Below are 13905 nucleotides of genomic sequence, written 5' to 3' on the forward strand. Positions count from 1 at the left end.
TTCATGTTAAGAACAGACCTCCAGAACGAATTAAGTTCTTAACCCGAGGTACCACTGTATTCGGAACACTGAGAAATGCTTTCTTTATTTGTATTTTATATTCTTACAGCTTTTTATTGCCCGTTTTAAAGTTGATTGTAATATAATTTAGTTAACCTGTTGGTAGAAGTGTGTGTGTGTGTGTGTGTGTGTGTGTGTGTTTAGAAAGGAATAATATTGTTGGTTGCATTCTTTCTGTGTTTGATTTTCACCATAGGCTACTGCAGTTGTGTCAGCGGACAATGGCTCTCCCTTTGGGAAGAGGAATGTTCACTCTGTTCTCATATCATCCAGTTCCAACAGAACCGTTGCCTATTCCCAAATTAAACCTGACAGGTGTGTTCCTGCAATAATTAGCATGATAACCTGATTTACCTATGAACTAACACACAGAGAGAGCACTGCCTGCTCTACAATGCTACCATTGTAGCATTAAATCCATGACACTCCTCTGGATTAGGCAGTGGGAGAATCTGGAGGAGGGAAGGAAATTTAGGGATAATTTGAGTCACAACAGGAACAAAAATTAGTAGCTCTTATAGCAAGTTTGTTAGGGACGTGGGTGGTGCTGTGGGTTAAACCACAGAACCTAGGACTGGCCAATCAGAAGGTCGGCAGTTTGAATCCCCGCAACGGGGTGAGCTCCCATTTCTCGGTCCCTGCTCCTGCCAACCTAGCAGTTTGAAAGCACCTCAAAGTGCAAGTAGATAAATAGGTACCTCTCCGGCGGGAAGGTAAACGGCGTTTCCATGCGCTTCTCTGGTTCGCCAGAAGTGGCTTAGTCATGCTGGCCACATGACCTGGAAGCTGTATGCCAGCTCCCTTGGCCAATAAAGCGAGATGAGTGCTGCAACCCCAGAGTCAGCCACGACTGGACCTAATGGTCAGGGGTCCCCTTACCTTTACCTTATAGGAAGTTTGTTCCTCGAAGGAGGGTTCATCGGGTTACTAGCTGTGATGGCTATGCTCTGCCTCCATGGCCAGAAGCAGCAATTGAACCAGGCCACTGTCATAATAATAAAGAATAATAATAATTTTATTATTTATACCCCACCCATCTGGCTGGGTTTCCCCAGCCACTCTGGGCAGCTTACAGCATATATAAAACACAAGTCAGTTTGATGTTTGTTGATAACTATAGTTTACTGTGACGCCAAAGCAGCTAACTATGCTTAGCCCTCCCAAGCAGAAAGGGGTTTTCTTCTACGGTTCTGATTCACATGCAGTTGGTCGTTCTGCACTCTGTAGGCCGGGCTCCTCCTAGGAATACTACAGTGGACCTCAACAGTGGCAACATAGATGTGCCTCCGAACATGGCTTGCTGGGCCAACTTCCACAATGGCGTTGCTGCTGGACTGAAGATCGCGCCTGCTTCTCAAATCGATTCTGCATGGATCGTCTACAACAAACCCAAAAATGCCGAACTAGCCAATGAATATGCAGGATTCCTCATGGCCTTGGGTTTGAACGGCCACCTCACAAAGCTTGCCACACTCAACATCCATGACTACTTGACAAAGGTGAGATGCTTGACCCAAAGGCAAAGGGAAGAGAACGTCACAATTTTTGCATTTCTGACTATAGTCAGGTGGTCATGCCAAACCATGGTTTCTGCTAATCGTAGTTTAGTACCCAGACATACAGGCAACCACAGTTCAAGCCTGCTTGTCTGCCTTTGTTTTCTGCTTGCCCAGCAGTTCTGCCTCCAGAGGCAGACCAGCAACTATAACCGTCGTTACTGCATTGCAGCAAACCATGGTTTTATCAACGATGGCTTCGCACTGGTGAAAAGCTTTTCTCCTTGTGCAAGGCAAGGCACCAGATCTTTGCCAATTCCTCCCTCACCGCTGCAGTTCCCCACATCCCTAAAAAAAATTAGTCATGGGGGGCAAGGAAGGGCCCCCTCCAAACAGTATGTGTTTGTTGTTTGTGTGTGGTGTATGTTAAAATAAATGAATCCTTTTTTTAAAGAATATAATTTTTATTAAATTTTCTGTTTTACAATTTAGAATATTCATTTATAAAATATCAGTGACGTCCCTTCTTCACTTTCCATAGTTCATTTTACATAGCATAAATCCCTTCATATTTTATAAAACTAAACCATTCCATTATTACTTCCGTCAAAATTTACCGGGTATTTACACTGTTGAATTCCTCTTAATGCTGCCAACGTTTCCAAGTGTACACAATTTCCCCCCATATATTCAGAAAACATTTCCCAATCTTCTTTAAACGAACGTTCTTCTTGTTCTCTTATTCTATATGTTAGGTCCGCAAGCTGCATATTCCATCAGTTTAGGTTGCCATTCTTCTTTGGGACCTCGCTCGTTTTCCATTTTGGGGCTAACAAAACATGGGCCGCCTTAGCGCATACATAAATAGCCTTTTTCCCCCATCTGAATTAACCCCAGCAAAAATAACTCTGGTGGTGTGTTTTTTTGGAAAGGTGCTTTTAAACATTTTTTCCAATTCATTATAAATTATTTCCCAATACTCTTTGACCCTTTTACAGGTCCATCACATATGAAAGAAGGTACCCTTGTCCTCATTGCATCTCATTGTCCTCATTGCATTGCAGCACTTACCGTATTTTTCGCTCTATAAGACGCACTTTTTCCCTCCTAAAAAGTAAGGGGAAATGTGTGTGCATCTTACAGAGCGAATGCAGGCTGTGCAGCTATCCCTGAAGCCAGAAGAGCAAGAGGGATCGGTGCGCAGTGATCCCTCTTGGTCTTCTGGCTTCAGGGATAGCCACGCAAAGCCCCTTGAGCGCAACGGGAGCGCTCCTCCCTCTTCGCTCAAGAGGCTTTGCATTGCTTTCTTGTTACTAGTTTTCCTCCTCTAAAAACGAGGTGCGTCTTGTGGTCGGGTGCGTCTTATAGAGCGAAAAAATACGGTATCTGATTAAGATGTAAAATAAAATAATCCTGAAACATGGCCTCAGGCTTTTTGGTTTGGGGTGCAGCTCATGAATGTGTGTTTGTGCATTTCCATTCAAAAAAGGGCACCTGATGGATGTGTTTGTTTCTCCCGGCAGGGCCACGAAATGACGAGCATCGGGCTGCTGCTTGGGGTCTCTGCCGCCAAGCTGGGCACCATGGACATGTCCATCACTCGCCTGCTCAGCATCCACATCCCTGCTCTTCTGCCGCCCACTTCCACCGAACTGGATGTGCCTCACAATGTACAAGTGGCAGCTGTGATAGGGATTGGCTTGGTGTACCAAGGCATGGCTCACAGGCACACGGCCGAGGTTCTGCTGTCGGAAATAGGTAAAGCTCCAGGGGAGGAAATCTGGGTCATGAATGTTTTGCACAGGTAGCCAACGTAGGTGCCCTCCAGATGTTACTGGACTTGCATCGACATCCCTGGCCATGCTGGCTAAAGCTACGTTGTAGTCCACAACATCTGGAGTGAGTGCTGTGTGGGCTTCCCTTCGCGAATGATTTCATGGAGACGACCTTGCAGTTGTGCGAATGGATAGATTTAATTTTTGCTGCCGCAGGCTAAAATCTTTAAGGAAGCTGTCCGAATTGGCCCCTGATTTATCCCTGATAATATGATATTGGAGGGACGCGGGTGGCGCTGTGGGTTAAACCACAGAGCCTAGGGCTTGCCGATCAGAAGGTTGGCGGTTCGAATCCCCGCAACGGGGTGAGCTCCCGTTGCTAAGTCCCTGCTCCTGTCAACCTAGCAGTTCGAAAGCACCTCAAAGTGCAAGTAGATAAATAGGTACCACTCCGGCGGGAAGGTAAACGGTGTTTCCATGCGCTGCTCTGGTTCGCCAGAAGCGGCTTAGTCATGCTGGCCACATGACCCGGAAGCTGTATGCTGGCTCCCTTGGCCAATAAAGCGAAATGAACGTTGCAACCCCAGAGTCGGTCACGACTGGACGTAATGGTCAGGGGTCCCTTTACCTTTACCTTTTAAGCTTTTCAGTACTAAAATTCAGGTTAATATTTAATTGAGTAACAATCAACTATTTTCTTTCTTTCTTTCTTTCTTTCTTTCTTTCTTTCTTTCTTTCTTTCTTTCTTTCTAGTTTTGACTTACTCTTGTTGTTGTTTTAAATTTAAGGGCGCCCCCCAGGCCCTGAAATGGAGTATTGCACCGACAGAGAGTCCTATTCGCTAGCTGCTGGCTTAGCTTTGGGCATGGTTTGCCTCGGGGTAAGTGAAGCTCTCTCTTTTGGGGAACGTGTGAGTGAGATAGAGAAAGAGAGATGCTGGACTGTTTGCTAGATTTTCATCCGAATGCAGCACCTGTTTGTTCGCTGAGTGTGCTTCAGGCACCTTGGGCCGCAAACACGTTTGTAGAACAGGATAGGGCTTGGCCCAGTATACCTGAAGGAGCATCTCCACCCCCATCGTTCTGCCCGGACACTGAGTTCCAGCGCCGAGGGCCTTCTGGCGGCTCCCTCACTGCGAGAAGCAAAGCTACAGGGAACCAGGCAGAGGGCCTTCTCGGCAGTGGCACCTGCCCTGTGGAACACCCTCCCATCAGATGTCAAAGAGAACAACAACTACCTGACATTCAGAAGACATCTGAAGGCAGCCCTGTTAAGGGAAGTTTTTAATGTGTGACATTTTAATGTATTTTTAATCTTTTTTGGAAGCCGCCCAGAGTGGCTGGGGAAACCCAGCCAGATGGGCGGGGTACAAATAAATTATTGTTGTTGTTGTTGTACAAATAAATTGTTGTTGTTGTTGTTGTTGTTGTTGTTGTTATTTAACCCTTTGCTCTCTATCCCTCCTGCAGCATGGCAGCAACTTGATAGGCATGTCGGACCTCAACGTGCCTGAGCAGCTTTACCAGTATATGGTTGGCGGCCACCGGCGGTTTCAAGCTGGAATGCACCGTGAAAAGCACAAGTCTCCAAGCTACCAGATTAAGGTGCACACTTCAGATTTCTTAAACCATGCCTTATTCCAAGTCGGACTGTTGGTCCATCTAGCTCCCTGTTTTCTTCACTGGCTGGCAGCATCTTCCCAAGGTTTCAGGTAGGGGGTCTTTCTCAGCCCTGCCTGAAGATGCCAGGGGCTGATGCTCTGAAACTGAGCTCTGCCCTTTGAGTACTGCAAGAATCAGCAGCTTCTCCCCTTCATCCTTTTGTAAGGAATAGGTTGGTTCGTTTCTTCGCACCTTTGTTCAAGGGACCTCAGAGCTGTTAGTTTCTGTTTGCCACTGAGCAGCTGCTTAGAGTCACAAGGCTCTGTTTACATTCCAGAGACATTCCAGGCTGTTGGAAGTCTCACGGGAGACGGGAGATGGGATGTGACGTTAGTGGTTTCCTGTTCCTTTGTTGTTCAGTTGCTCTCTGCTTTCATAGAGAGAGGATGTATTTTTCTTTGCTGTCTGCATAGCGAGAAATAAAACTCTTTAGCCATGTAGCCATAAATCTCATCACTTCTGCATGCTGCTGGAAACTCTGCTGAATGGGGGAACGTGCCTTGGAGCCTTATCAGAGGCTCAGGTCGTTAATTAACGTCGGAAGATGAGCTTTATCAGCTTGGCCGAGTGGAGATTCCGACAAGAGCACCATCAGTGGAGTTCCAAGACAGTCTCCCATCTCAGTTACTGGTTAGGCTCAGCCCTACTTTTCTTGGGGGGCAGGAGTCCATCAGACCACCTTCAGAGGTTTCCCTTGGCCCACCTCCCGCACAAAGCAAAGTTGTGTTGCTTTGAGATCTTTTACAGGAAGCCATTTGTAAGTGGAACGAAAGTAAATAAATACAAAAGTGGAACATGCGACATCGTTCTCTAGCATTCAGGCTGATTTATCTCCCTGCTGTTATTCTTTACAGGAAGGAGACACCATAAATGTGGATGTGACGTGCCCAGGCGCGACTCTGGCGCTAGCGATGATCTACCTAAAGACTAACAACAGGTACTGGGTTTGGAATCATGCTTTAAGTTCAAGAGACGTAAGCTTTTAGAATCACAGGACTTCATGCTTAAGGGTACTTGCAACTCATCACAATGCAGGCAGTCCCCAGAATGTGATGGAGGAACACCCAATAAATGCAAGGAAGCTTTGCAGTTCGGTCTGAGCATTTGGAATTGTGCCTCTGCAACTTACTGAAATGTATGAAGATTGTAGCAGGAGGGCGGCTGAGCTGAAAGATTAGAGGAAGTTAGAAAAGCAACAAGCAAATTCAGCCATTCAAGATGTGCTCTACTGAAGCATGTCTTCATGCTTCCCTAAGCAAGCCATTGTAATTCAGAACTCTTTCATTTTACTTTTTCACTTACATTTTGCTAGGTCCATTGCTGACTGGCTTCGAGCTCCAGATACCATGTATTTGTTGGACTTCGTGAAACCAGAATTTCTATTATTAAGGGTATGTTCATATTTTGGGGTCGTCTTTTGTTTTTTTGCTCTTCTGCAATGCCCTTTGCTCAAAACGGAATTTCCTTATTTATTGATTTTTTTTTAAAAAAAGGTTTATATGCCACTGAATCAACAAAAGCTTCTAAGTAGTTTACTTTTTATTGGGTTTACTTTATGCAAATCTGTTAAAATAAATTGTATGAATTACTTTTGCATGTTTCAGTCTGGACGCATGCTGGTTGCCATTCCTGCTTAGGCCATTCATCTTTTTAAGAACACACACACACACACACACACACGACAGTGCTCTCTATCCTGTCTCAGTTTTAGAGTCACTTTGCATAAGAGAAAGTTTGTATGTGCAAGGCCAAATGTAGCCAGCAGAAGTGCAATATTCAGCAAAGCCAAAACACCTGTGTGCTCATCGGTTGGCAATGTAAGCTTGAGTTGCACTTGAATCTGTCCGCTAAATTGCTTGTTGTGTAAAAAAATATATTCTGGGGCAATTTTCAGCAGCAAAAAAAGGAAGCCCAGAAATGCAACTCAGAAAGTTAAACAAGATGCTCTTGTTCAAATTACAGTGGTACCTCAGGTTAAGAACTTAATTCGTTCTGGAGGTCCGTTCTTAACCTGAAACTGTTCTTAACCTGAAGCACCACTTTAGCTAATGGGGCCTCCTGCTGCCGCAGCGCCGCCAGAGCACGATTTCTGTTCTCATCCTGAAGCAAAGTTCTTAACCCAAGGTACTATTTCTGGGTCAGCGGAGTCTGTAACCTGAAGCGTATGTAACCTGAAGCGTCTGTAACCCGAGGTACCACTGTATTAGGCTTTGAGTCAAAGGCTACTTTGCAGTTGATCTGGTCCTGTTGGCTCATGGCATTACTTGTTTGTTTATTGCATTTTTATCCCACCTTTCCTCCAGAGAGCTCAAGGTGGCATATGTGGTTCTCTTCCCGCCAGTTATATACTCACAACAACCCTGTGATGTAGGTTAAGCTGAGAGACCGTGGCTGGCCTAAGGTCACCCAGTGAGCTTCATGGCTGTGCGGGGATTTGAACCCCAATCTAACACTCTAGCCACAGACTATGAAAGCCAGTGTCTGGTTGTGTAATGGTGCACAAATCGTTCAAACCGAGTTCGCAAAACAGAATTCTTGCGTAGATTATTGCACTGTGCTGAGAAAGAGGGTTTGCGTTTTCTCCGACAGTCTTAAGAATTGCAGGGTGCTTTTGGGTTCTGAGCTTGAAACAGAAGTGCCTGTAACTTCCTGATCAACTCTAATTGATTCCTTAGGAATTCTTACACAATTGCCGTTTCTGAGCTCATCACAACTTGCTTTCCTTTACCCTGTTCTGATCCTCTTCTTTCTTTGTTTGCAGACGCTCGCTCGGTGCTTGATTTTGTGGGATGACATTCTGCCCAGTTCTAAGTGGATTGACAGCAACGTGCCACAAGTAAGTAGCACTCCTCCAACTAAACTGTTACACGAAGCCAGCGGTTCAGGGAATTTCTACCCTCGGGGAACCCTGTACACATCAACAGGTCTGGAGGAGGGTGCCTTGTTCATCTGCTTCATGCCACCTGTTTCAGAGGACCACGAGTTTTCTAGTGCACACAGTGGCCGAGTTTTCACCATAATGCCTCTGTCTTAATAAACCAGGATATGCACAAGTTGCTTGCAGGCATCTGCAGTTCCTTTGCGACCATTTCACTCTGCCCAGTAAAGAAGCTTAGCTTTAAAAGAGGATTCGACAGATCAATGGAGGATAAGACTATGAATGGCTCCTAGCTTCAAATGGCTATGCCCTGTCTCCACAGTCAGAGGCAGAAATGCTTCTTAACCTGAAGCACCACTTTAGCTAATGGGGCCTCCTGCTGCCGCTGCGCCGCCACTGTGCGATTTCTGTTCTCATCCTGAAGCAAAGTTCTTAACCCAAGGTACTATTTCTGGAATATTTCCAATGCTGGAAACCACAGGAGGGTCTTCTTGTGGGTTTCATAGGCATCGGCCACTGCGAAAATAGGATTCCACAGTAGATGGCCTGGTCCAATAGGCTCTTCCTATGTTCTTAAACCAGGATTCAGCTGATAATTTCACCTTTTCATCGGCAAACAAATGTGGGAAACTGCTAGCTTGGCAGTTGAAGAGGAGACAAAAATTAAACACAGTTACAAATTTAGAAATTGAAGGAAGAAATATTCAGAACCCCGCGGAGATCAGAAAGTGCTTCCAGAGATATATAAAAAAACTATATACCCAAGGGCCGCAAGATGAGGTTGAGATTAAACAATTTTTAGAAAAAAATGGACTAACAAAATTGTCACAAGAAAACAGATCAATCCTGAATAACAAAATAACACGACAAGAGATTGAACAAGCCATTCAGAACATGCAACTGGGCAAATCTCCAGGGCCAGACGGCCTGACCGCCAAGTATTATAAGACATTAAAAGACTATTTGATTCAACCAATGATGGAGGTCAGCAACGAAATCATGGAGGGGAAGAGGGCGCCGGAATCGTGGAAGGAAGCTTTCATCACATTGATACCAAAATCGGAAACTGAAAAGACACAACTCAAGAACTATCGTCCCATCTCCCTTTTAAATGTGGACTACAAAATATTTGCAGATGTCTTGGCAAGCAGACTTAAAAGAGTTTTAAATGAAGTAATCCATAAAGACCAGGCAGGCTTTCTCCCAGGTAGACGCATGTTTGCTAACACAAGGAACATTATTGACATCTTGGAACTTTTGCAAACAGACATAAATACAAAAGCAGTGTTAATTTTTATAGATGCAGAGAAGGCCTTTGATAATATCTCTTGGAAATTTATGAAGGGAAATCTAAAAGAAATGGGAGTGGGACGGGGTTTTGAGAATGGGATTGATGCAATATATTCAGAACAAAAGGCTAAATTGATAGTTAACAATGTGGTTACAGAAGAGTTTAAAATTGAAAAAGGAACACGACAAGGCTGCCCGATTTCCCCTCTGCTATTTATATCGGTTCTGGAGGTGCTCTTGAATATGATCAGAGGGGACCGGTTGGTGGAAGGGATCCATGTCGGAGCGAAACAATATAAACTTAAAGCTTTTGCAGATGACCTAGTTTTGACTTTGCAGGAGCCAGAATCTAGTACAAAAAGAGTATTGCAACTGATACAAGACTTTGGTCGGGTAGCGGGATTTAAATTAAATAAACAGAAAACCAAGGTGTTGGGGAAAAATTTGACAGATACAGAGTCAGAACGGTTTCAGAGAGAAACAGAACTAACTGTGGTTAAAAAAGTAAAGTACCTAGGGGTAAACATAACAGCAAAAAATCTGAGTCTATTTAAGGATAACTATGAAAAATGTTGGTCTGAAATTAAGAGAGATTTGGACAGTTGGACAAAATTGAAGCTTTATTTGCTAGGCCGAATTGCTGCTATTAAGATGAATGTATTGCCAAAAATGTTGTTTTTGTTTTAAACACTACAGATTGTGGACAAGACGGAGTGCTTCCGGAAGTGGCAGAGAGATATCTCTAAATTTGTCTGGCAGGGCAAAAAGCCCAGAATTAAGTTTAAGATATTAACTGATGCGAAAGAAAGAGGGGGCTTTGCTCTGCCAGACCTAAAGTTGTACTATGAAGCCGCAGCTTTCTGCTGGCTAAAAGACTGGCTACTTCTCGAAGACACTGATGTACTGGACCTGGAAGGTTTTAACAATGCTTTTGGTTGGCATGCATACTTATGGTATGATAAGGTTAAGAGCAATAAGGCCTTTAAGAACCATATTGTCAGGAAAGCAGTGTTTAATGTCTGGACAAAATACAAAGACTTATTGGAAAACAAAACTCCAAGGTGGCTTTCACCTCTGGAAGCTAAGGCCCGAAAAAGACCCAATATGGAGGCCAAATGGCCAAAATATTGGGAAATATTAGAAAAAGATGGAGACAATTGGAAATTGCAGAGTTTGGAGAAAATGAAGGATAAAGTGCAAGACTGGTTACATTATGCTCAGATTAAAGAAGTCTTTAAAAACGACAAAAAGCTAGGGTTCCAGGTGGAGAAATCGAAGTTGGAAACAGAATTGTTAGAACCAAAGACTAAGGTACTCTCAAGAATGTATAACTTGCTGTTAAAATGGAACACACAAGATGAAATGGTTAAATCAGCTATGATAAAGTGGGCACAGGACATTGGGTATAATATCATGTTCGAGGACTGGGAAAGGTTGTGGACCACCGGGTTGAACTTCACTGCATGTAACGCTTTGAAGGAAAATGTAATGAAAATGATATATAGATGGTACATGACCCCAGTTAAACTTGCCAAGATATACCATTTGTCTGATAATAAATGTTGGAAATGTAAAGAAAATGAAGGAACATTCTTTCACCTCTGGTGGACCTGCCCTAGGGTGAAGGCCTTCTGGGAAATGATATATAATGAGCTGAAAAAGGTATTTAAGTATACCTTCACTAAGAAACCAGAGGCCTTCCTTTTGGGCATTGTCGGTCAGAAGGTGTTAAAGAAGGACCAAACATTTTTCATGTACGCAACAACGGCAGCAAGGATACTCATCGCTAAGAATTGGAAAACTCAAGATCTACCCACGCTGGAAGAGTGGCAGATGCAACTGATGGACTATATGGAACTAGCTGAGATGACTGGCAGAATCCGAGACCTGGGAGAGGAGAGGGTCGAAGAAGATTGGAAGAAATTCAAGACTTATTTAAAAAAACATTGTAATTTGGTTGAATGTTAGGAAAGGATGCTAGATCATAAATAATTGTGCACCACTAAACTAGATGGAATTAAGATGATAAGTAAGTTTGAGGAAAAATTATAAACCTATTGGAGAACTAACAGATTATATTTAAATGAACCTGACACAAGAGTGTAAACAAGATGATAAATTGCGGGCAAGAATTGACAATGATGCAAATGGGAGCGGGAGGTGTGAGGGAGTCCAAAGATGTTAAGAAAGTATGTTATGATATATGTTATACTGTTTCTTTATCTTTGCATTTTTATTCAAAAATCTTAATAAAATATTTATATATAAAAAAAGATAATTTCACCTTTTCTGCTCCTTGCTAAAGAGTAATAAACTAAAGAAAATGCATTTGATGCTTCTGGCAGGCAGACCTGCAAAACTGCCCAAGTTTTCTGGTTTCCTTCATTTTTGCCTTGGGTTCTACACTTTGTGGCTAGAGACATGCATGCAGTCGACATGTTATTTCACATAAACAAGACAAACCACACATTCTAAGCATGCTGACTTGAGAACAAGCTCCATTCATGGAAGTCAATTCCAGCTAACCATGTGTAGAAGTGAGCTGTAAGTTGCATTATAAAAGAAGACAGGCAATACTTACAGATTGTATCTTTAATGGAAGAATAGGTTACTGGAGTCCTCTTGTTTTCAGGCACCCAAAATTAAAATCTTGCAGCTGGGTTCTGACTTTAAAAAGTAAAGTGTATCACGAAGCTACAGAAAGCTTTGCACAAACAGCAATAACACTCTGCATCCGCTGGCTTGTTTTTAACAGATTGTGAGGGAGAACAGCGTATCCCTTCATGCGACTGAAATGCCTTCTTCCGAAGACCTGAATTTGGAGACTCTGGCGTAAGTAATCATATGGGACCGATTCCTACTTCCTGTAGTCCTTGGGCAGGGATAGCAAAGGACGAACTCAGGGGCCCTAGACATATTATGTCAGTGGGTGCGGGAGGTTCTGTAGCATGACAGCTCCTTGTGCTGTGGGGGGTATTATTGGGTTATTGTTTTTATTTTATTTTATATATTGTGATCTTTTTTGTGAACTGCCCCGAGACCTCCAGATACAGGGCGGTATATAAATTCAATAAACAAATAAAAAATATGTGGAGTTAGGCCCCTTGATCCACGTGAGCCAGAGAGGCAGCGGATCTTGTACAGCTGGCATGCGGGGAAACTTCTTCCCTGTGTGACTGCTGAGCTGCTCAGCCAAGTCCGGTTCCCCTCTGGGGAAGGTTTCCTCGTGAGCTGGAGGTGCAGCAGGGCTTTGCTGAGACTCCCAGCTAACTGCTGACGTGTGGGAAAGCGCAACAGCACTGCTGCTTTCCCATGCATGCGGGAATTGCACACGCATAAATGCCTGTACAGTGGACGCTCGGGTTGCGAACGTGATCCGTGCGGGATGCACGTTTGCAACTGGCAGCGGTGCTCCTGCGCACGCGCAGGTTGCGATTCGGCACTTCTGTGCATGTGCAAAGCACGATTTAGCACTTCTGCACATGCACGACTGCCCAAACCCAGAAATAACCCGTTCGGTACATCCGGGTTTCAGTGGTCCGTACCCCGAAAAAACGCAACCTGAAGCGTCTGTAACCCAAGGTATGACTGTACTGGAAATGTATTGCAATCACGCACCCTTAGAGATGACCGTGTGCAGGCATCTCCTTCTGCTTGTTGAGCTTTTGGAAGTTAGTAGAAATGGGCTGAATAAGTGCCTTTGCCAGTCTTCCTTTTTTCCTTCCATCCATCTAGTCCCAAAGCCCCAGGGTTTGGTTGCATTTTTGCACTGTATTAGCAATATGAGAACAAACTCTTGAAAATATATAAACCAGGTTGTATCAAGCCTCTTTCATGCAGGACCATCCCACAGCATCTCTGTAATGTTTAATAATAATAATAATAATAATAATAATAATAATAAATTTTATTTATACCCCACCCTCCCCAGCCAAGGCCGGGCTCAGGGCAGCTAACAACCAATAATAAAAACAAGTTGTTTGAAATACAGCTTAAAAACAAGATTATAATACAACATTAAAACATTAAAATGCAGCCTCATCACAGGAGGAGAAAGGGAAAAAAGAAAGAGGGGGAGGGAATCAAACTGATTCTAAGCCAAAGGCCAGGAGGAACAAATCTGTCTTACAGGCCCTGCGGAAAGAAATCAGATCCCGCAGGACCCTGGTCTCATGAGACAGAGCATTCCACCAGGCCAGAGCCAGTGTTGAGAAGGCCCGGGACCTCTAGGGTGTTGCTATTTTTGGACTTTAAGGTCCTCCGTGAGGCATACCGGGAGAGACGGTCCCGTAGGCACGAGGGTCCTAGGCCGTGAAGCGCTTTAAAGGTCAAAACCAACACCTTAAATCTGACCCTGTACTCCACCGGGAGCCAGTGCAGCTGGAAAAGCACTGGGTGAATATGCTCCCATGGCAGAGACTCCGTGAGGAGCCTCGCTGCAGCATTCTGTACCCGCTGGAGGTTCTGGGACAGCTTCAAGGGCAGCCCCGCGTAGAGCGAATTACAGTAGTCAAGCCTGGAGGTGACCATCGCATGGATCACTGTGGCCAGATCGGGGCAGGAAAGGTAAAGATCCACAGCCACATGGCCATGGCCAGTTGCTTGGAAGCCCTGATTTATTGTTTTGAAGTTCCACATGCTTGACCACTCCCGTGTGGTTTTGGACCCCTGAACATTACAGCTGAGTCATGGGATAAATTCATGGGAAAGTGTGCCTAGCAACAGCATCCCGAATGAGCAAAGGC

At 44.3% G+C, this 13905-nt stretch overlaps 1 protein-coding gene across 8 annotated transcripts in view; it reads left to right on the top strand.

Moving 5' to 3' along the window:
- ANAPC1 (anaphase promoting complex subunit 1) overlaps nucleotides 1-13905 on the top strand; it is a 58394-nt gene that overhangs the window by 30864 nt on the left and 13625 nt on the right. For all 8 annotated transcript variants that reach the window (XM_083732979.1, XM_083732980.1, XM_083732981.1 and 5 more), the window contains exons 27-35: nucleotides 257-375; nucleotides 1288-1559; nucleotides 3080-3314; nucleotides 4120-4211; nucleotides 4801-4935; nucleotides 5847-5929; nucleotides 6305-6383; nucleotides 7754-7828; nucleotides 11916-11992. In XM_083732979.1, coding sequence (XP_083589105.1) covers nucleotides 257-375; nucleotides 1288-1559; nucleotides 3080-3314; nucleotides 4120-4211; nucleotides 4801-4935; nucleotides 5847-5929; nucleotides 6305-6383; nucleotides 7754-7828; nucleotides 11916-11992 — 1167 coding nt within the window. The remainder of the gene's footprint in view (nucleotides 1-256; nucleotides 376-1287; nucleotides 1560-3079; nucleotides 3315-4119; nucleotides 4212-4800; nucleotides 4936-5846; nucleotides 5930-6304; nucleotides 6384-7753; nucleotides 7829-11915; nucleotides 11993-13905) is intronic.

Source organism: Podarcis gaigeae (assembly GCF_964106915.1).
Source record: "Podarcis gaigeae genome assembly, chromosome: 3".
Lineage (NCBI taxonomy): Eukaryota > Metazoa > Chordata > Lepidosauria > Squamata > Lacertidae > Podarcis > Podarcis gaigeae.